General features: G+C 39.4%; 1 protein-coding gene across 6 annotated transcripts in view; it reads right to left on the bottom strand.

Moving 5' to 3' along the window:
* The window catches only part of LOC135255022 (growth arrest-specific protein 2), an 82625-nt gene that overhangs the window by 46872 nt on the left and 11575 nt on the right, over positions 1-24178 (bottom strand). The window contains exons 2-3 of one of the 6 annotated variants that reach the window (XM_064335698.1): positions 13529-13692; positions 4008-4132 (exon numbers count right to left, since the gene is read on the bottom strand). In XM_064335698.1, coding sequence (XP_064191768.1) covers positions 4008-4132; positions 13529-13673 — 270 coding nt within the window. In that variant the 5' untranslated portion in view covers positions 13674-13692. Of the gene's footprint in view, positions 1-4007; positions 4133-12040; positions 12170-12966; positions 13184-13528; positions 13693-24178 lie in introns of those variants that run through there. The other 5 variants (XM_064335699.1, XM_064335701.1, XM_064335704.1 and 2 more) reach the window with 5 other exon arrangements.

Below are 24178 nucleotides of genomic sequence, written 5' to 3'. Positions count from 1 at the left end.
AGTAGTTGAGAGTATAAGCTTTCTAACGATGTATAACATGTCTAATTTTGCTTTTGGAATAGCGTTTTATATCTCAGTGTAACCGTAAGTTTTCTCATCATCGCATTCACTTAAGCATTCACTCTGTTGTAGTAGTAAAATACACTGCACCTGACGAAACGTTGTGACGATTTTTCGTAATTTCTTGGAAAATACTATCATTATTGAGGATTTCTGAGCACAGCTAAGCCATGTGTTTGCTGACAGAGCTAGCTGACATTATTTTCTGGAGTAAGAAAGAAGCGGATAGAACTGTGTCATTAATTTACTGTCTCTGTCTCTATCTACTGAACTCTATCATATTTCATCATTGCTATGTAAGTATTACTGCTCAAAATATTTAGGTTATATAAATAGCTTAGTGGTATTTTATAATGAGGATATTTCACACTGTAATGTAAGCGTTCGTCGGTAGTTTAGTAGTTTTTGTGATGCATGCAACATTGATGACATGAGAGTTGGAACATTGCTAAAACGAGGTGGACGGTTGAAAATTGTTTTCATGACGTCCCATCCCCATACAAGAAAACATAAGAGAGTATAGAAATACATACAAGAGTTAATTATTACACATTTAGGTACTGTACTGCATTGTGTGACAAAATATTTTTCAATTATCTTTTAATCTGATATCAATGTTTCATTTAACCTTCATAAGGGGCTCATCCATATGCTTTATAATGGACAAAAAGCATTTTATTCATTTTTGGAGAGATTTTGGATATGCTTCTGGACCCCTAGATATTTTAGATCACTGTACTTACGGGAAGATTGTAATTTCCACTTGAAAATGATGCAACAGTGAGTTTCTTGAGTCAAAACTGTTGATTTGTAATGAAATACGTGGCTATGTTGTGATTTACAGCAATGCATAATTTAGACATTTTGGATAGATTTGGAGATGCTGGGTACACTGCTTTGTTTTTGCTTCATCGATCTATAGTAGTTCTACGTTTCAACCCTTACGAACTTGTGGTCAAGAAGTTTTTGATCCAGGACATGTATAGTTTAACCTGCTGTATATAAGCAATCTCTCAGTATTTCATTGGAAACTAAACAAGACCAGGTTAAAACCTAGTATATGGCTGGACCTAACACACGTGATCCGGCCGACCAATGGTGTAACTTCATAAATTGGCCGACCAATGGTGTAACTTCATCACTCAGTCACAGACATTCGCATTTGTAGGGCTGGCCCCAACGGTCCAGCCAAAAAGAGCAAATTCATTTTTGATTTTTTGCCTAGACAATTGTATTTGTGGCACTTTATTTCTTCCAAAATGATGCATATAAACTAATCTAAGTAGTATTGTAAATGGTACAAATGTCTTGCTTCATTTAAGCCATTTTCTAAGTCTCTGTGGTGTTCACATCTGGAGTTATAAAGCTTTAAATAGGGTACCCCCTAAATGGGAAAGTATTGCAATGTGCGCTAAAGGGTTAAACTGATACTATAAAGTTTAGAATATCAACACAAATGTATCAGTTTTCAAGAAAAACATTTCCTCCATTTTCATTTTGTGCTATGTTGGTTGTTATTGCTTAACTCAAATCCACATGCTCAGAATCATCGCTTTTTGTAATCTGGGCCCAGGAATTCAAAAGATCAGATTTTGACTATCGGATTGGATTAAATCCTGCAAATTGGTATTTCAAAACCAAAAAACAGGATTGGGAACTTTTTATGTTTTTAAATCAAATACAAAAATGTAAGCACTTGCAAATTGCTATTCCTTGTATCAAGAGCTGTCAGAGCTAAAAGATTTAGATGTAAAAAAGAGAAGGTTGTTTACATTTGTAGGGCCATAAAAATTGACACTCAAAAAGTTACATATTGCACCTTGAAAGCCCCCCGAATATTATATATAATTTGAAGGCTAGAAAATCGTAATCTTTCTCATGTTCCAGTGCTTTAAAGCACTGATAATCAGGATCTGGTAATCTTGAAAAGTCTGAATCTGGATCAGGGTGATCCTATCCTGAATTGCTTCGAAATACCGTGACAAAATCTGGCTGAGTTGTCTGATCCTGAATCACAAAATATGGGATTTCAAAATCTGATCGGGTCTGATTGAGATAAAAAGTTTTGAACTCCTGGGCCCAGATGATTAACTGAGAAGATACAATAGCACAATGCAGAGTACTAAGAAGAGAGAAATACTAGTAATAAATGAAAGTAAATGGACCCTAATAATGCAGTCCATGGTCAAATATGTGATGTCTAAGCTATAGGGCCCAGCCTTTGTTTGTGGTGTTTTTATTGACCGAGTCATCTGGGGGCCCAGAGAAAAGGAGAAAAGCGCTTTTGTTTCATTTTCCACCTTTAGTAATATATAAAATGTCTCATCTGCCAAAGTTTCATATGGGTGTGACAGCCTCATTATCTAAGTACCAACACAAACTGTGACCTGGCCAAACTGAATGTTTATCATTTTATATTACATCAGAAAGAGAGGTCTTAATGCATTTCCCAGCTGCACTCGGTCTTTTTGATTTTTACCATGATTTTCCATTATTAATCTGGTGCATATAAAACTGCAGGGCTAGAATTTCGCTCACTGTTCCTTTCTGTTCTCTCATGCCTTTAGTGTCAAGCAGTATGGGGCCACCAGATAAAACAGAGGCCACTGCGTGGGGATCTTCCACCATCCACAGTCTCACCCCTCTCACAACAAGGGAAGGTCTGTACAAAAAGAATTATGAGATTGTTTCCACTCATAAAACATGACGGTAGAACTTTTCCTCAAGCTGGGCAGCTTTTGTGAATGGGATGAAGTCTGAACATGCGTACAAATTTTACAGCATGTGCCCTCTGTGTACCCCTATTGAGGACAGTTTATTGGACTGACAGTTTTACACAGATCAAACAATCTAGTCAATTGATATATCCGTGCAACCAAAAAATATTTCTTTTAACTCAGAATCCTTGTACATTCATTTAAATCTTGCATCAACACCATCAAGGAGACCCTTTATAAATATATTTTAGGACAGGACTGTTTTGCTTGCAGATTTGTCCAGTATACAAAAAGATGTGTGGATTTGCACTACCACCATGCAGGCTCTTTCTACCAGGTTATGTCAGTTGTAGGTTTTCTGCCATTGTGTAAGATGTCAAGGAAGTACTGCAAAAGGCAAGCAATACTCCTCTGTTCTGGCAGGACAGATGGACAAACTGCTGCAGATGTTTGTAGTGGGAGGAGCATGAACTGGGGGTGTTCCTAAGGCAATGGCAACGGAAGAAAGGGGTATTTAATTTGGTGATGTCATCAGTCTAACAGGCTGCTATTTTGTCTTGGTTTCCAATTCCTTTATAATCAGAAAAAAGACAGCATTTTAAACAATCATTAGAGGTATTATATCTCCAAGAATGTCTCCCCAATTTTAGATCTGGACAGTTTTTGTTTTTTTCACTGCAAAAGTCCCCATGGAAACAATTGATGTTCTTTTCTGACTTAATATACATTCCAAAGATTCATTTGCTTTTTTTGCTCACTGAAAATTGTATATTTTCTGTGACTTCATACAACTGGACCATGCTCACGTGTGATAATAAAGAACTGCCCCTTCTGACACCTAGAACACAGTTAATTACACAGCTCATTATTCAAGTCCTGAAGCACAAACCAAGCCAGGGAAGAGCCAAGAATTCCCAGCTGTTGCATGGCTGGGTTAATCGTAAGCCATGGTGGAATGGCCTAGGCCTGGATCTCACGCTCACTCTCAGTGTGTGTATTTGCATGTGTCGCTGGGAATGTGTGCATATGTTCATGTGTGAGTGTGTGTGTGTGCATGTGTGTGCTTGTGTGAGTGTGTATGTACATGTGTGCGTGTGGGTGTGTGTATGTATTTTAGTTGGTGTATGCTGTTGGGCATGTGAGTGCATGTGTGTGATCATTTTTACTTAGTGTATGCTTACTGAGTGTGTGTGTGTTTGTATGTTTTTCTGTGCATCTGCTTACTGGTACCTTGCTAGAGCGAGAGATCTCGCCACTGCTCTCTCTAAACTTCTCCTGCAGGGTCTCAGCCAGCTGACACAACAGGTAGCCATTGTCTAGCTGGTCCATAAAGCTCTCAGCTGTAATCTCCTGGCCTGCATAAAGGAGAGGGAGAAAGTGGATTCAGTCAATCAATCCAATTATATTTAGCACAGTGCCTTTCACAAGAATATAAAAGGCTATGAGGACAGAATTATTTTTTTTTACATCAAAGAAATAAAGTAGCAGAAAAGTGTCAGAATCAGAATGATCATTGTGTTATTGTGTTGTATCCTTAAGCTGGTCAGTTTTATTAATGTTACCCAAATTCTTACAGAAAAAGGCATGTGTTTTATACACACTTGCTGAAATTTTTTGTGAAGGATATTTTCAATGAACTATTATGATTTGCAACTGGGCGATTTAATTACACTGTGTGAGTTGTTTTAAAGTTCAATGATTCTCACAGAATGTTCATTAGGATATATAGCTGTATTAGGCTATTAGTCTCATCCATTTGAGAGTGCTTCTTAGCATTGAAAGTATATTTTGTGATCTGCATATGTTTTGGCTGTGTACTGTCTGTGTATACTATGTATAGTATGCAGTTCATTAGATGAAATAAGAGAAACGCCACATGAAAAAATACTTTTACTTTGAAGTAAATAAATCACAGTTATAAAGGCTGACGCACCGGAGAGTCATATTAAGTTGAATGCCAATAAGAAGTATGTGTCAGGCATAAAAGAGGTCTGACAATCAGCTTGATATGTGAGTTTCCGAAGCAACATAGGCAACTAACAGAATTACAAAGAGACTAAATAGTTGATGGCCAAATAGCAGGTGCATCAGTCACAAAAATTGTAAAATTATTTAAAATGGAAAGGGAAATGGACAATTATGACAGCATATGCAAGCTCATTGATGGTGACATGTGGATACTTAACAAGATGTGTTACCACAGACTTGCTTTAACACCTCTGTGAACCAGTCTACGTAAAACAGTGTACATCTGCCAAACAAATTCAAGAGTGGTTTCCTGAACATCAGTATGAAGTCGAATACCTTCCATGGCCTCAACAATCACCAGATCTAAACATCATTGAACCTATATAGTATAGTACTGTAGTGCAGACTGCAAAGTAGATTGCCACCTCCTTTATACCTTAAGGAATTGGTTTTCTTTCTTGAAGAATGGTTCAATATTCTATTACACATGATTCAAAACTTGTATGATAGCATTCCAAGAAGGACTGAAGCTGTTTTGAAGGATGGCCCAACTCTTTATTAGTTACTTGATATTCTTATATTAAGTGTGTCCATTCTTTTGCCCAACCTCTGAAGTTTCTTTTAGGAAATATATTTAGAGAATACAGTCTATACAGTCATCAAGGGATGATCATAGTGGGTCCATTTAATAGCTTAATGTAGTGAAACACAGACAAACAGGACCTAACCAATAACAACATATACAGTAACAATACCACTAATGGAGCAGACACATTGCACATTGTACAAATTTGTCGGCTAAACTCTTAGAGGATGGAAAAACACTATCCCAAATTGTTTGCGAGTCCAGTTCATGAAAATCTTGAAGATCTCTTCCCCAAATGAAAGCGATATATAAAATAACTGATGCTAGAAACCAAACCTGTATTTTCAGAGCTAATTGTACTAATTTATATGTCCACAGGAATGTATGTTCTTAAAGAAGGTAGGTTCAAAGTTACAGTAAACATAGTTACAGTAAAAACTTTTTCAAAAATTAAATTTATTGTGAAAATATGTAAATGTGCATTCTTGTTGTTGAAAATGTCACTTACAATATGACTCAATCAGACCATTGACTACTAAATTGAAAGGTTTAGAGCTATAAAGGGGAATGTTCATTAAATTCACAAGTAAATAATATTGTACATATGTTTCGCTCTGTTTCCATACATTTAATTTGCAATTATAGTGGCCATAGGAAGAATAGTTTTCTGCTTTAGTCGAGAAAAAGGAAGGTCCTGGTTTTACAATCTCCTCTTCTATAGCCCACCAACATGTACTAGAAGTATTATCAAGTATTATCACAGCATCTTAATTATATAATAAACTGTAATAATAAATAATCCACCAGAGAATGGTTCAAAGTAGACAAAATGGATTATTGGCCTCCTGATCCTGATGAAATTCCTGATTTTTATGTGAATAAAAAACCAGAGGTGGCATATAAAATAAAAAATAATTTTGATAAGGACATTCATTTTAAGTATACAGTACCATGTGAAATATACTTTTGTATGTCACTTGTGGCAAAAAAAAGTCTGACAACTGACTAAACTGCACATTTTCATGATTGTTTCTCAAACTCTGATTTTACATAAATAGCAAGGGCAGGTTGCAATAAGGCTTGTTCAAAATTAAATGCATTAGAGTAGGCTTGTTCTAGTAGATTTTATACCCAGAAAAGGTCACACTGAACAACAGAGGGAAAGATAGAGAAACAGAAAAGAAGACGTATCATCTCAAGACCAGAAGTAATCAACCTTGTGTTCTTCATAATACAAACTGCGAGGGTATAGATTAGCCTGTTTGAATGCATGCATTGGGATCGCGGTATATAATACCATGCTGATATGGACCAAAACTGAGGCATTTCACAGAACTGCCCATGAATAATCACATCCGTCCTGATCACATGCCCTCTCTGCATCTATTCATAGCACAGCACACAATGCTGATTTTGGAGCAGGAGTCTGGTAAAGAAGTCTACAAATATTAGCAAGAAGCAAGGTGGCCTTTCATATGCATACAATATCTAAAAAGACATTGTATCTTCTCAAAAAATAAAATGTAATTTAATTAATGACAGTTTGGGAACTCTGGATTTCCTTGAAGAAGTATTAAATTTCTCAGGATTGAAATAAGCTAATTTTACGAAAAACCTGAATTTTTAATGAAAGCATATCTAAAATTTTACACGCACTTATTGTAATTTAATCCTTTGTGCAATTCCCCTAGTGGTCAGCATGCCGGTGTGCCACAATTGCTCAACTCAGACATTTATTACTCCTGCAACCAAACTATGAGTTGAAAACATAAACTCTGTATTCTAGTTTTATCAGTAGAGATACACAATAACTATGCTAAATACGGAGTTTCACAGCGCCGCCATTGTCGCTCTGGTCGTTCATTTAACAAGCACCCCCTCCCTGCAGTCTCATCTGCAACTACACCCCCCACACACTGGACAATAGTGTATATCTGGGCATTCATAAAAATATTCTTTCACCATTAGAAAAATCTAATTCCCTAATAGCAACAAGATAAACCCAACAATAGCCCTAAGATATGCCAATACAGCAGTGAAAACAAATGACAAATTTTTCTAAAATAATACCATACCATATCATTCTACTGTCAATATCTAGGACTAAATATGGAATAAATATACAACCTTACCATTGGTTTTACATGTAGAGACGCCCCTTTTGAGACTGAGTGGTCATATATTTTCTTGGACAATCCGTTTGTGAAATATACGCTCATATGTGATGCCTGGGTACCTTCCAAAATAGCTGCGCGTAATACCACACATGCTGTTCACAGTGTTGTCGCGCTTTGTAGTACAATATGGCTTGATTGAAAATGAATCTGTCCAATAGGTGACAGTACAAGCCATTTTCAAGTATCTGGTGTTCACATCTGGAGTTATAAAGCTTTAACCCCTTAGGGCATAAGCCAAATCTTGCCAATCCTTGCCCATTTAGGGGGTACCCTATTTAACCCCTTAGCGCACATGTGAAATCTTGCCAATCCTTGCCCATTTAGGGGGTACCCTATTTAAAGCTTTATAACTCCAGATGTGAACATCACAGAGACTTGAAAAATGGTTTAAATGAAGCAAGACATTTGTACAATTTACAATAGTGACGCAGATTAGTTTATATTCATAATTTTGGAAGAAATAAAGCGCCACAAGTGCAATTGTCTAGAGTCTAGACAAAAAATCTAAAATGAATTTGTACTTTTTTAGTTTGCAATGAAATACTGAGAGATTGCATATATACAGCAGGTTAAACTATACATATGCTGGATCAAAAACTTCTTGACCACAAGTTCATAAAATCTAAGGGCGGATATGTAGAACTACTATAGATGTATGAAGCAAAAACTAAGCAGTGTACCCAGCACCTCCAGATCCATCCAAAATGTCTAAATTATGCATTGCTGTGAATCACAACATATTCACGTATTTCACTACAAATCAACTGTTTTGACTCAAGAAAATCACTGTTGCATCATTTTCAAGTGGGAATTACAAGCTTTCAGTCAGCACAGTGGTCTAAAATATCTAGGGGTCCAGAAACATATCCAAAATCTCTCCAAAATTGAATAAAATGTTTTTTGTCCATTACAAATCATATATGAGCCCCTTATGAAGGTTTAAGATGAAATATTGCTATCAGATTTAAAAAATAATGCAAAAATATTGTCACACAATGCGGTACAGTACCTAAATGTGTAATAATTAACTTGTGTGTATTTCTATACTCTGTACTCTCGTATGTTTTCTTGTATGGGGATGGGACAACATGAAAACTATTTTCAACCGTCCACCACGTTTTGGCAATGTTCCAACTCTCACGTTATCACTGTATGTTTCACAAAAACTATTACACTACCATCCAACGCTTACATTACAGTGTGAAATATCCACATTATATAACACCACTAACCTATTTAAAGATACTCAATTTAAAAAATAACGTATATAACCGACATATTTTGAGCTACTTACATAGCAATGATGAAATCTCATCTATGTTCAGTAGATGGAGACAGAGACAGTATCAATGATACTGTTCTATTCGCTTCTGTTTTGCTCCAGAAAACGATGTCAGCTGGGTCTATCAGCAAGCATATGGCTTAGCTATGTTCAGAAGTCCTCAATAATAATAGTATTTTCCAAGAAATTACGAAATATCGTTGATCACGTTTCGTTAGGTGCCGCGTATTTTTCTGCTAACAGAGTGAATGCGTAAGTGAATGTGATGCTAAGAATATTTTCTGTTATGCTGACCTATAAAACGCTATTCCAAAAGCAGAATTAGACATCGTTAGAAAGCTTGTACTCTCGTCTACTGAATAAATGAATTGTCAATCAAGCCCGACTGTACTAAAAAGGGCGACGACGCCGTAAACAACAGGTGTGGTATTACGCACAGCTATTTTGGAAGATACCCAGGCGTCACAAATGCGCGTATATTTCCCAAACGGATTGTCCAAGACAATATATGACCACGCAGTCTCAAAAGGGACATCTCTACACGTAAAACCAACAGTATGGTTGTATATTTATTCAATATTTAGTCCCAGATATTGACTGTAGAATGACATGGTATCATTTTTAAAAACTTTTTCTCGTTTATTTCGTTATTCAGTGAGCAGCGTTTTCACTGCTGTATAGGCATATCTTAGGGATATTGTCGTGTTTATCTTGTTGCTATGACGGAATATGATTTTTTAGTGGTGAAAGAATATTTTTCTGAATGCCAAGATAGACAATATTGTCCATTATGTCAAGGGTGGGGGGTGTTTTGTAGATGAGACTGCAGGGAGGGGGTGCGTGTTAAGTGAACGACCAGAGCGACAATGGTGGGGCTGCGAAACTCAGTTTTCGGCATAGTTGTCGTGTATCGTCTACTAATGAAACTAAAACAACATGTTTCTGTTTTTATCTCACACTTTGGTTGCAGTAGTACCCAATGTTTGAGTTTAGTAATCTCGGCAGGCCGGCGTGCCGACCACTAGCGGCTGTGCGCTAAGAGGTTAAATAGGGTACCCCCTAAATGGGCAAGGATTGGTCAGATTTGACATGTGTGCAAAGGGGTTAAACCCTGATGCAGTTTATATTTATGGAACAGAAGACTAAGTCTGCCCTTTTTTCACGAGTAGGTCATTCTATTTTAATTTAATCTGGATGGATATGGTCTCATTCCACTCTTGGTTTTAACAAAGTGGAACTGCATCACTGAATGCAATGATAATTCTGCCATCATAAGCCATTTGATCCAGCCCTGACTGCACAGCCCTAGTCGCTGAAACAACACGTAGCCTCAGTGCTAATCACACAAGTGTGCACAGAAGCCCAGGGGACCTGGGCAAGTGGGAGTACACACAGCTGTGAGATATGTGCGCAGCTGCGATCGCTGTCGCGCATCACCCTATTGCAAAGAAGCAGATGTGTAACTTGAAAAAGTAACCTGTTACTTTGTAAAGAATGAAGAACAGCAGCAACAAAACCACAAAAACACACAAAAAAATGCTGAGGGAGCAGGAAGAAGCCAGCTTTGTGTGTTAATTATGGACGACTCCTCAGTGGCAGGGAGAATACGGAAGTCATTAGCAAAAGCCCTCCCCGGCTGACCGGCTTCCAGACAGCCATACCTTCTCAGTTAGATCACTCTGGTGGTGGGGGTGTGAAGGGGAGGGGACTAGGAAGAAACCCTGGGGGATATTTTTTCTTTTCTATTCTTACTTTTGCTTAGGAGGGGGGCTGGGGAGGGAGTGGGTTAATTACTTCCAAATGTGGCAGTTGCATTAAGGAGGAAGAGGAGGCTGGAATATAAGAGACTGGGAAAGAGCCTGAATGTCTGAGAAAGGATACCCTCCCCCTACACCAAACACTCATCCAGTGTATGACACTGTTTCAAACCTAGCAGGGAAAACACTCTGTCCTCTAGTCCCCCAGTAGATCCCATAGAGTGGCCTGCTCAATAAAGCTGCCATGAGTGAGCAACAAGCTTCCACTTAAATGCCACTGGGAAATCTTTGAGGTAGGTGCATACAGCCTTGGTCAATTGAGGTCAAAGGGTTTAAAAAAAAAAACATACTTTTAACATAAACAATGTATCCTTAGCAATTACAGGTAAAATATAATGCAAATAAGGTGAAATGTTCCAGAGAAATTTTGTGAGCATCAAGGGCTCTATGATGGTAGCATTGGGATGTAAAATGGATTGAGATACAAAGTAAAGTGTTCACAATCGCCTTGTGAACACAGAAGCATGTCCACTGAAAAGGAACCGTGAATAGCAGGTCTGTCACTTTCATCCATCTCTGAACAGTATGTTGTGTTCAGTTCTGAAGGAATGTTCAGTGGTTTAAGTGTAGCTGCGGAGCAAACCTAATCTTAACAATTCCAAATTCCAATCTCTCACAGTCAGGTCATTTGGTCCTAATGCAGGTAGTGTACAAAATATTACAGCCCTTACATTACACCCAACTGTTTTCGCATAAACTGTAAGTTCATTAAATCAATCAAATCAATCTTATTAATGTAACATTACACTTCACAGTTTACTCTAGAAAAAACCCTGAGAAAGCAAGCTAAAGGTGGCAGTGGATAGGTACTGTAGTAAGGAGCTGTGTAACCTGAAGATGTATGGGCCAATCATCCAACCCCATGAAACAAGAATTATTTCTTGCTGGAGAAAAAAGCTATACAATGGCATCCAGATACTCTAAATCAGCAGTTTTCAATATGGGTTGTTAGATAAATAACTATAAAGCAGTGTCACATTCTATGTATGAAAGGTACCATACTGTACAAATAAAGTTACTTAGTAGAATTAGAATACTTTGTTATATATATATATACACACACACTCATCGGCCACTTCATTAGGTACACCTTGCTAGTACCGGGTTGTCTTTCTTCTTCAAAGTTTGACGTGTTGTGCATTCAGAGATGCTCGTCTGCATACCTCGGTTGTAACGAGTGGTTATTTGAGTTACTGTTGCCTTTCTATTGGCTCTAACCAGTCTGGCCATTCTCCTCTGACCTCTGCCATCAACAAGGAATTTTCGCCCAAAGAACTGCCGCTCACTGGATATTTTCTCTTTTTCGGACCATTCTCTGTAAACCCTAGAGATGACTGTGCGTGAAAATACCAGTAGATCAGCAGTTTCTGAAATACTCAAACCAGCCCGTCTGGCACCAACAACCATGCCATGTTCAAAGTCGCTTAAATCACCTTTCTTCCCCATTCTGATGCTTGGTTTGAACGTCAGCAGATCGTCTTGACCATAATCTGGAATGTGTACATGCCTAAATGCATTGAGTTGCTGCCACGTAATTGGCTGATTAGATATTTGTGTTAACGAGCAGTTGAACAGGTGTACCTAATAAAGTGGTCGGTGAGTGTATATAATTTTCATTTCACAGTACACAGTGTTCTTTAGTCTATGGTAAAAGTATCTCAATACTCAATTAAACATATTAGTCAAAGAAAATATATTCACTCATTTAGTGAGTTCTAGTTGTGGATAGTTTGGGAAGCAATTATCTGAAGAACATCCAGCATTAGGACACCCAACAATCAGGCCTTACCCCCACACTCTGAAATTCCTCCTCACTTCCAGATTTAAAGCATGAACCATTAAATTACAGAATATTTTGATCTTTTTTCATTATTTTAATATAATCAATGTTATGATTACAAATACTATAGTGGAAAGCACAGTCTTATTGTGAAAAGAGTTCTATTTAGAAAATTAGGATTCATGGTGGATAAAGTGGGGAGACCTTCAGAAGAGCAGCAGTGAAAGTAGTGTACATTCAGCGTGAGCATATCACATGGAGAACAGGTCATAAATGAGCATAGGGGCAACAGGATCATTAACATGACTGAGAGGACACAAGCCAGGTGGTCCCCCTGACTTCATGTAACATCCATCAATAGAGCTATAGCAAAAAGGGAGATGGAAAACATGGTTATTTGCTGCATGCTGAAGTCTGTACAACTGCTGTGCTTATCTGATCAGAGTTATTCATGTCACTGGCAAATGTTCCAATCCCTCCTCTTTTTCTTCCAACTTAGAAGGCCCAATCATGTCTGTAAGCTTGTCCCATGATACAATGTCCTTTGTTAATTTGGACGAGTGTTTCCTGCCACCTTACTTTAGTCTGCCAGCTGAGCTGCATCCACAGTTGGCCCAAGTAGATTGCAGATGCAAAAATCTGCTTTAACTTGTATTCTCCTTTGGACATTCTGGGATTTTATTGATCCCAGAAACTCTTGGTTTCTGCAAAGTTAAGTTTGTTCATGAGATTGGTTTCCCATGATTTTATTGGGTCTAGAAATTTTCAGACAATGTTGCGTTAGAGGTCAGTAGCTCAATCAATCAATCAGTTGGGTAGCTGGGTTGGCTTCAATCAGTGTCTGTAATTGGAGCCCCAGCTCCAATCAGGATCAGGATTTGCCTGGAGTGACTGACTATTGGTTTATTATGAAAGAATCCCTGGAATTTGAGTGGACCTAGCTCACATCAAAAAGTCAATCTTGTCAAAAAAAAGTATTCCTTAATCAATACATTCATAAATTAGTTAATTTATTAATCCATCAAGCCATTCATTCATTGATCCATTTGTTTGCTCTTTCTTTAATTAATTAATTCATCCATTAATTAATTAACAAATTAATTCATTGATATATCCATACATGTTTTCATTCAATCCATACCCAGCATGCTTGTGAGCCAAAGTGCCAGGTCTTCCTTCATGGGCAGCAAGCTGGCCTCGTGGCGGCTGGCCAGCCACTGGCTGTAGAGGTGCACATCTGTGAGCCCAGGGCCCTGTTGAAGCTTAGGACTGAGGGGGCTGCACATGGTTTCCGCTGTCACCAGCCTAAAAGAGCAAGAGGGAACATACTGGTCAGACTCTGAAGAGCTTCCTGCTTAACCGACTCAAACACATCCTGAGCAGAACGTAACACATTACCTGACACAGCCACACCATGCGCAGAACTTACCCCCTTAACCAACACAACCACATCATGAGCAGAACTTACCCCCTTAACCAACACAACCACATTATGAGCAGAACTTACCCCTTTACCTAACATAGCCACACCATGAGCATCATGAGTGGTGGACTATTCTTACAAGAAAGACTGAAAAATGTATGCTGGTCTGCTGAGACACTGAAATCGCCTGTGCAGCAATGTGTAAATTCGGTTTGATGCCACACAGAGCCATAAACTCTTCTGAATTAATTATCAGAATTTTGTAAAATCCTCAGTAATGTTCAGGGAAGGAAATAATAATTAAAAAACACATTTTTGATACCATTTATGATATGGTCTGTTTGACTTCTTCAGCTTTGCCAAGGTCACAGTAATGCATCGCCTCTGAAACAGTGTTCATCCAATGGTCAAGTTTTGCTTATACTCCATGTTATGTAGCAGTTGCAACATACATTAGAAGACATTAAATGGAAAAGGGCCATCCTGCACTGAATAGTTATTTTCACTTCACTTGCCAACTGAATCTCTGACTGTGAGCATCTACCGAAGATTATTTGTTATGCTCCCCAACTGTGGAACTCAATTCCACCAATGATTATGAATGTTGAAAGGATGGCTTCCTAAAAAAAATCTATCTTTTATGCAACTACATGAATTTTGTCATTTTATTTTCATACTGTTTTGCACTCTGCGAGTAAAATGCACAAAAGTAAAATAATAAATAAATAATTAGGTGAGCTGATCAACCAGCTTGAGCATTGATTGTTATGTTACACTAATGCTTGATTTAACTTTACATGGTCATTACTGTATTTAAAATACCGTAAAGAATTGTGCCTATGGCAATAACCCCTAGTTTAAACAAACAGCCTATGACAAGACTATGCAGATACATCCACATTCCTGATACAGAAACATGATAAATGGCATACAAATTGAATTACCTCCATTTACCAGTCATTCAGGTTACAAAAGGCAGTACACGTGTGCATTCAATATATTAATAGGCACAATAGTAAATACAGGTTGACTCATTTTTAGATAGGCAATCATCAATTCCGCTGACCTGTGTGTGTGGCCAGTGAGATTGTAGAGCTTACTGGCACCTAGAGCAGCCAGGGGCACCACAAATGCAATGATAATACAGTCCAATCTGTAATAGTCTGATCACAAAGTACTACCCTACTGGAAAAAGCTAGGCTTTTGAGACATGGTAGCTGGTAGCTGGTAGTTGGTAGTTGGTGCCCAGCTAGAGCTTGAGGTGCAGCACTTCCGCTATTAATACCTGGTAGAAACCATGCAAATGACATTCTAAGCTACAATATTAATGTGTGTGTTTTAATGGCCAAACTGACTGAAAATTGTCCATAGCATAACTCAACCTATAACACAGTACATTTCAATGTCATCATCATATGAATTTTATGCTGTATAGCATTTCTCGAATTCACTGTATGCACTGTGAATTTTTAATATGTTGGCTCAAGTACCACTAAAATGGAGCATTGCGTAGTTCTGGCAGGCCACGAGAGTCAAGCGCTCCGGCTGAATCAGCTGATGGCTCAGCTGAGTGATGTTCTCCTATCACAGTACATTCACTAACAGGGCGGTATACTTAAACAGCCTCTCTCTACTCATTCGGCTGCTCCTCCTGCATGCAAGTGCTGCACGTTGCTTCGTAAATCCCCTCCACCACCCCAGCTCCATCCCCATGCGTCAAGAATTTGCATTTCTCCATTCCTATGTGTTAAGAATTTGTATTGCTCCATCCCTATGTGTTAAGAAATTGCATTGCTCCATTCCTATGTGTTAAGAACTTGCTTTGCTGCTGGATCTGTTCTGTGTGTACCCCTCTAGGGGGGTTTGGCTGCTGGCCTCCCGGCCTTACCCACGCGGGCTGTGTAGTTGGCGGGAGAGCTCCAGAACAGAGCCATACCGCCAAACATAACTGTATTGCCTTTATTGTCAATAAAGTTCTACTTTGATGACAGTGGTCCTGACAGAATTGACTTGTGAATGTGAATGTGAATTTAGCAAATTTAGCATCTTTACTCATGAGCTGCTCTTACAGGCAGGCAACGAACCAGCTGGACCATCATTAACCAAACTGACCAAGCTGGGCAATCAGCTAACCTAAGCTGGTTCACCACAAGCCTGCTTGACCTAGCTGGTTCATCTGTTCAAAGAAGCTTGTCTTCTAGCTAAAGCCAGCTTGACCAGGCTTGTACACCTGGCTCATCCCAGCTTGCCCAGGCTGGTACATCCGCCCAGTCCAGGACCAGGGTAGTATACCACCTAAGATCAGTGTGACCAGTGGCTCGTTTCATGAAAGTCGCGACATGCAAGCTCAGAACTGTGAGGTGTGATAGGTTTCTCCTGCTCTTTTTGGCATGTTTCAAATAGAAATCACAACTGCAAGCCAGAAACGCTTGCCACAAGCACATTCATGTAGGCAATCAGTAAATCGGATATAATTCACAGTAAAATGTCCAGTGGTAATAACTTTAACGGCGTTAATTCAACTCTTAACAGATAACATTTGGTCCCACATTTACTGTGTTCTCATCCCCCTACCTCATTTTAGTTTTGTATAGCACTTTTGCTTTTGTGCGCAGCATTGTGGAGCTTCTCTGCTCTACATGGACTGGCCACAGGTGTAAGACACCAAGGTTCAGCTTGCGGTCAGACTAAATTAGCATTATAGGGCTACTTTGTAATATAAAATAAATTTAATTTGAACTATTACATCTCCCCACTACACCTAATATTGCCTACACTTTATAGTAGTGTAAGGCATTTTCCTATTTGTAATATTCAAATTAAACTTACCCACTGTCACCTCGAAGCCATCCAACAGTGATGTCACATATGACGAAGCAGTGACACAAATCACAGTTGCTTCAAATGAAGCAGCTGAATGTGCACCCAGGTTATTCAACTGCAGTATCTAATAGCCTACTATGTAACTGGCATCACATACAACTTGCGTTTTAATCAAATGATACCTTTTAATACACACAAAAATGTTGTTCTCAGTCGGTGCCCTGATGGGAATTTGTAAACTATTAATTGCACCAAGGACTTTTGGGAGACCAAAAAGTCCACTGTTTCAAGTTTCACTTGATGCCTGTGTTGGGTCTTGGGAATCTAAATGAAATCAGTATTTACAATATGTCGTCACTTTATGGACACATCTGGATGGAGGGTTTGTTTTTTTCCACTGCATTGTTTGACAGCCCCAACAAATCTGTCCTTTGCAAGGAAGCTGTCGGTTACCAGCTTTCCAGAAGTAAATGGTTTTTAAATCATTCAAGTATAGGCTACCACTTTAGGATGCAGATTTTAGAATGAATGGTACACGTATTCCAGGAAATACTTCAGGCATACTTAAAATGGGCTGAATTAGTGTCATAAAGTACTTAAATTATATGAAAATATACACTTTAAAAATGAACTTGATGTACTTAAGGAGCCTATACTCAATAAATATTTAATTGCAGCCATTGTAACCTTTTTGAAATGGACTGATTAGTCATCATGGAGCCTGCAGAAAGCCTTTGGTTCCAAGAGTTGCCAGAATGGTTATGTACTGTTATACAGTCTCTGACCTAGATCTCCAGAGCATCTGGAAAGGGAAGTTTCAGGCTGTGGAACTGATTTCCTGCTATCTGATTGGCTCATACCCAGACATTGCAAGGGCTTACCTCATGACAGTGTGTCAACCTGTCAGGCATATAATACCATTGTTTTATTAACCTGACACACGAGACTAATTTGTGTGAAACTGAAGTTTATGCAACCTCTGACTTTAAAACAGCTGTTTAGCAGGCATGTCTACACCTAAACATAATCAACTTATGCGATGCAAAAAAACATAAAAAATGTAATGGATTAGTTATTTTCTCTGTCATCCAAATTATGCCGAGTTTTGTGATTCCATATTGACCGCATATACACTTTTTACACAGAGGCATGATGATGAGGATACTCAAGGCTTACGGTGTCCCTCCCAACCTACTGCGGGCCATAGGGACCATGTACACGGGTACAAGAGCCAAGGTGGTGACCCCAGATGGTAATAGCGAGGAGTTTGACATCCTGGCGGGGGTGTTGCAAGGGTACACCCTCGCCCCCTTCCTCTTCATTATAGTCCTGGACTATGCACTTAGGCAGGCCATCAGTGGACGGGAGCAGGAACTCGCCCTCACTATTACACCTAGGAGGTCTAGATGACTCCCTGCTGTAGTGCTAACAGACCTAGACTATGCAGATGAAACCAGCCTGCTATCTGACCGGGTAGAGCAGGCACAGGAGCTCTTGACCAGAGTGGAGACAGAGTGTACCAAGGTTGGTCTTAGACTAAATGCCAAGAAAACTGAGGTCATTACCTATAACATCCTCCCGGACCTCTAATGACAATGGAAGGCACTGGTCTGAAAGAAGTCAATGACTTCAAATACCTGGGCTCATGGGTCAAATCGTCAGAGCAAGACCTTAAAGTGAGGAAGGCGCTCGCATGGAAAACTCTGAATGGCATAGCCAGTGTGTGGAAATCCAACCTCCCCCGACATATCAAGCACAGCTTCTTCTCTGCGACTGTTGAGGCCGTTCTTCTATATGGATGTGAATGCTGGACCCTAAAGCCCACCCTGCAGAAGTCCATGGACGGATGCTACACCAGAATGCTGCGTGTAGTACTGAACATCAACCAGAACGAACATATTACCATCAAGGAGCTGTATTGGGGGTTACCAAGGTTGAGTGAGAAAATAGCATCCAGAAGAATGAAGCTGGCCGGTCACTGCCAGAGACACCGGGAGCTCCCAGCCAGCAAACCGGTGCTGTGGGAGCCAACACACGGACATCGATCACGAGGGCGTCCCACAACAACGTACGTGGAAGATGCAGGGGCGGAAAGTACTGGCGAGCTAGCCAGATGCATGGAGGATCGAGATGACTGGAAATGCCGCTGGAGGGCTCGTCTGAGGACGACCTAGATAGATACACTACTAATTGCATTAAAAATAAACATTAACTAATTTTTACAGTTTTGGCATATTTTTGCATTACAACATGTAATAGAAGAAATATATTTGAAGCAAAACACATTCACACTGGGCAGCAGCATGTCTAAGCTACAGAATCATGTTAAGTATGCCTAATGTTCACATCATTTTGTAACCTTTTATAGGAACTCAATGTGGGCTTTTATCAGTTTCAAAATATGAGTTTAAAAATAACTTAAACTAGTTTATATTTAGAAGGATCTTTAGTAAGATAATTAATTTAAAAAATAGACCATGCTACTAAGCCTGAATACTGTACTCTGTCCTCTTTCATCACCTCTCACTGTTAACTATCCTTTACGTCTTTACACTTAACCTCTGAAAAATCAATTTATGTCCCTCACCATGACTACTTCCTCACTCCCTCTTCACTCTCTCCATTTTTAAAGGGGATCACTCACGTCATGGGTTTTTATTTATTTTTTGATAGCACTTCAGTATATATATTCTATTGGCCCAGACAGTTTTTTATATGCAATGAAGAATTTTTTTGACTACACGCCAGCCTTACAGTGGCTGGTATTGGGGCATTTGAGGGTTTATGGTGTGGACTCTAAAGCAATAAAATATGGTCCAAGTTACTCCAAAGCTGACTGTACGGCTATGTTATGTTTTTAGTAGTATACATACAGTGAGCTCCATAATGTTTGGGACAAATACTGATGACTTTATTTGGCTCGATACTCCACTATTTTAGATTTGTAATCAAACAATTCAAGTGCAGATTCTTATTAAAGCTTTTATTAAAGGTTATTTTTATACATTTTGGTTTCACCATGTATAAATTACAGCATTTCTTATACATACAGGTAGCCCTCTTGGGGAAATGAAGATTAGCAGTTTCAACAGCTGGATTTAGACTAACACTGAATAAGGAACAAAAGTGCAGTTAAAACCCCTCACTTATCCATCATGTAAAATACATCTATTTGATTTAATTTGTTAATTATTATCGCAGGCTGAGCACTCTGTTGGATCAACTTTTATCAAAATGTACAACTCACAACCAGCTAAAAATTAAGAGATTTATTAAGTTTGCAACGTCTAATCTAAATATGAAGGTTGACTACTATAAAGAACAATGAATGCTACAAACATACACATAGACAAGTTACAGTCACAAAAGAAATTCATGAAAAAAGCATATCAAACCACAGCTTGTCTCTCCGAAAGTAATCCACTCCACAGATTGTGCCAAGGCCAAAGTTCAAAAACCAAAGGACAGCAGAATATTCCAAAAAAACCAGGGATGAAATGTACATCACCAGACCTAGATACAAGACATAAACCAACTTGCAACTTACCACCCAAAACTGAAAGAAAGGCCTGCATTTTATTTAGTTAGGGGGGGGGGGGCATCTTCTCCTCTGCCCTCCATCTCCCTTCTTTCCTTCACTTACTCTCCCCTCACTCTTCCATTTTTCTCCATCTCACTTTTCTGTTCACTCTCATATTAGGCAACCTAAGGTGAGCTTGACTTTCACGCCACCTCCCTCTAATCAAATGGCCTTTTTCAGTTAAACAATGGTTGTACATTTCATGCAGATTGATCTAAAGGCAGACAGAGGATATTGACCCAGATTTTCAAGGCAAAATGTATATATATAGTAGGATATGTACTGTTTAGATTTTGGCCTTAGAGAGGGAAACAGTAAACAAGAATGTGGCCTGGCCTCCCCATCACAAGCATCAAAGCAAACGTGATTGGGGCAATTTTAAATTCCACTGATATCCTAATCTAGGCTGACAATCTATGGGTCTCACCTCCTCAGAAGAGACAAACCATATGACACAGGACACCATATTGGGGGTTGGAGACCCTGCACGCCTAACATTTTCCATTACTTTTAGTTTGAATGCAATCTTTAGGGAGGCCAGTCCTTGCCATAAATTAGTCTTCTCTCCTAAACCTTAACCCGGCATCACCCAATCAGGTCAAACATCCTCAAGCCCTGCTGGGTAAGGTATTTAAGATTGCCACAGGAAAAAGTTTGTGTGTTGCATTTGGTTTCAGATCCTGGAAGAAGAAGAGTTTTCCTCTTTTTATTTTGGTGGTGGTTCCTAGGTTGTGTGTTTTTAGCTGGTTTTCTTGTGGTGCTTATGCTGGAAGTGGGTGATACTTTGACAAGGTCTGACCGATCCGTTTCTCTCTCTCTCTCTCTCTCTCTCTCTCTTATTCATCTCTCTCTCTCTATTTTCTGGTATATCTAGGTTAGTTGTTTAATGTTTTGCTGTATGTCTTCTGTTGTGTAATTTAGAAGTAGTGTGCCTGCATTCACACAAAGAATGTGTTTTCAATTCATTAATATAATTGGCTGCTTCTTATTGAATTAAATTATTTAATATTAAAACCTGGTATAGAGCTTGTTTTGACTTGTTGGTTGATTCCACCAGTGCACTGTAGACTGACCTATTAATGAATTTGGCGATTTAATTGATAATTCTCATTTTAAATAATAATAATTTAATTAAATTAAATCACATAAAATATATTTTACATGTAGGTTAAGTGAGGGGTTCCAGCATGCAATATCTCTTGTGTTCAGTATTCAGAGTGCTGGACATTTTAACAAGGGCATTGATTGTTGGAACCGCTGGATTCAGAAAATAAACATATTCTTAATTAATCCTTGCTTGTCCAACAATATATATATATATGAAAGATTTAGATTATGGCAATAATGGTCTCACCTCAATCACACAAATGCTTGCAGAAGTTTATGCAAAAATAATCAACGTATTAAGCTAATAATAAATCCAGGTAATGAAACACACAGGCAGCTAAATAATCTTGTGACATAGGAGAGGAGCAGGACTGTATGTGAGTTATTTGTTATTCTCTAAAGATCAGAAGAGTGGCAATATGCTGTCTCAATCAGTATTATGTGTACTACTGCTACTGCTTCTCAAAAGGAAGCAGTCCCACTGCCCCAGGAAGCCATCCAACTCTGGCAGAAAGTGCCTATATTTGTAGGACAGCATTGCCCCCTTACATTCTTGCCCACCCAGTATACCAGATTCCCAGATCTGGGTGAAAAGAGAAACAACGCTAAATGTCTTCATCTGTGCATGTTTGTTTGTGTCGGAGTCAAGCAAAAAACTGTTGGTTCTGTAGCAGGTTTGGGGTCTGTGTCTCTCCTGTGCTGGCATTGTGCTGGGATCTATGTCTGTTCTGCACTCAATACTGGGGTCTGGGTCTGTTCTGAAGTGGATTTTGGATTTGTGTCTGTCCTGTGCTGGGGTCAGTGTCTGTTCTACGCTGAACGTTGGGGTCTGCATCTATTATACACTGGTATTACACTAGGGTATGTATCTGTTCTGCACTTGGTTTTGGGTCTGCATTTGGTCTATTGTGGATGTGAGTGTCTGTGTCTGTTCTGCATTGATTTTGGGGCCTGTGTTTTTCCCGTGCTGGGTGAATCTCAGGTCTGTCAGTTCTTGTGTTTGGTGTTGTCTGTTTGAATGTGCAGATGGCTCACCACATTCAGGGTCTCAAGCTCTCAGTCTGCAGGGTGAGAGAGGCCCAGATTCAGTCAGAGCAAAACTGTTCATATTGGCGAGATACATCCCCAGGACAGTTTTCAGTGCACCCAATGACAAGGAACACTCTCAATAATACTGACAGCCTGATTCGTCTTTCATCCCACCAGGGGCCTTTTCATTCCTCCCACAGCAGCACAGTAGAACGTTTATCTCACAGTCGGAGCAGGGGGCCTTCAGACTGTTTTTTTTTTTCTGCAGTGTAACCCAAACCACCTCCCAACAAGGAGCAACATTCGGCAGGCCTATAATCTGCTGGCAGTCAAACAAGTAAAAAATACCCTCCCCACAATGGGGGTTTAAAAAAAAACTTTTAATCTTAGGCATCACAGAGGGGGCACAATAAAGAGGTTTAACTGACAGGCAAAACACTGCATTTTAGCTAATTCTCACATACGGACCAGATGTGAGAGTCCAAATTCCAAAGGTAGAAGGGGCCCACGTGAACAGAAGAAGCAGAGGAAAAAGACAAGGAGACCAAGTGGAAGCCAGATGTGAAAGAGTCATCATTTAAAGCTGAGCAAAAAACATCAGCAGCTCTCCACGGATGGCGATGCTCACTGATTTACTCTGAGCTGGAACCATACCGCCGCAAGCGTGATAGATGACTGTGACGGGGACGAAGGGACGCTGAGAAGGCTGGAGACAATGGTGCCTTGAAGAGCCTTTCCCCTGGGGAGACAGCATGACTGTAAACTCACAAGCCAACCCATCCAGAGATGGGGTCAAGGGCAGTTTGTAAGAGAAAAATAGGCCAAAAATGGGAAGTCTTAGGATCTTCAGGTCAGCATGACAGCTGCTGTTCTTGAGTAGATGGACATATTTTACATCCTTTCAAAGAATCAGGGCCATTCTTCCCAGGCAGCATGTTCAGTTAATAGTGTTCAGTGGTGACAACTCTTACAAAAACACTTCACTTGCAACCTTCACTGTAAGTAAAATAAAAACCAACAAGACCAGGTTAAAACCTATTATATGGCTGGATCTAACACATGTGATCCGGCCAACCAATGGTGTAACTTCATAACTTGGCCGACCAATGGTGTAACTTCATCACTCAGTCACTCAGTCACAGACATTCACGTTTGTAGGGCTGGCCCCGCTGTTGCGGTCCGGCCAAAAAAAAGCAAAGCTTTCCTGAAAAGAAAATACATTTACAGAATCAGAATAAAATATAAAATTATATGCATTATTTTTCAAAACACATGTTAAGGACCATTTGGAGGCTGGGCAAAATATTTATTCTGCCCACAATTCTGCACAGTCATCTGTCTCTGAAACACTTGCGTGAGGCAAGGCATGTTTGTCTGACAGTCTACAAACACATATGCGCACCAAGCAGCCAAAACCTTTTTTTTAAGTTAACTTTCTGGTCTCATTGAGAGACGTTGCTCACTAGCGCCAGTGCATCTGCCTCCAGTATAGGTGTTTCAGCCACACATTTCAGTGTAAGTCAATGATAATAATACAGTCAAAATTTTTCTCACAAGAAAATCTAGTCGCAATAGATGTTTTTTCTTTGTCCAATGTCCCCATGTGCTATTTGCTAAGTTGTGTTATTTGAACAAGATTATAATATTATGTGGACAAATCAGGGATAGTTCGTGTCACTGCCAAGTCACCGTATCTCACATGCTTAGTGGACGACCCAGACTCGGCCAGACTTCATTCCCATATATTTTCCCTACTGCGCAGCCTCTGGCTCCAATTTGTACAACATGGCGGTGCCCACAAATTGCACTTCACCAAGCCCATGGAGAGT

The sequence above is a fragment of the Anguilla rostrata genome, chromosome 5 (assembly GCF_018555375.3).
Source record: "Anguilla rostrata isolate EN2019 chromosome 5, ASM1855537v3, whole genome shotgun sequence".
In the NCBI taxonomy this organism is placed as follows: domain Eukaryota; kingdom Metazoa; phylum Chordata; class Actinopteri; order Anguilliformes; family Anguillidae; genus Anguilla; species Anguilla rostrata.
The sequence above is the reverse complement of the archived record's forward strand: the minus strand, read 5'-3'. Positions and strand labels throughout refer to the sequence as shown.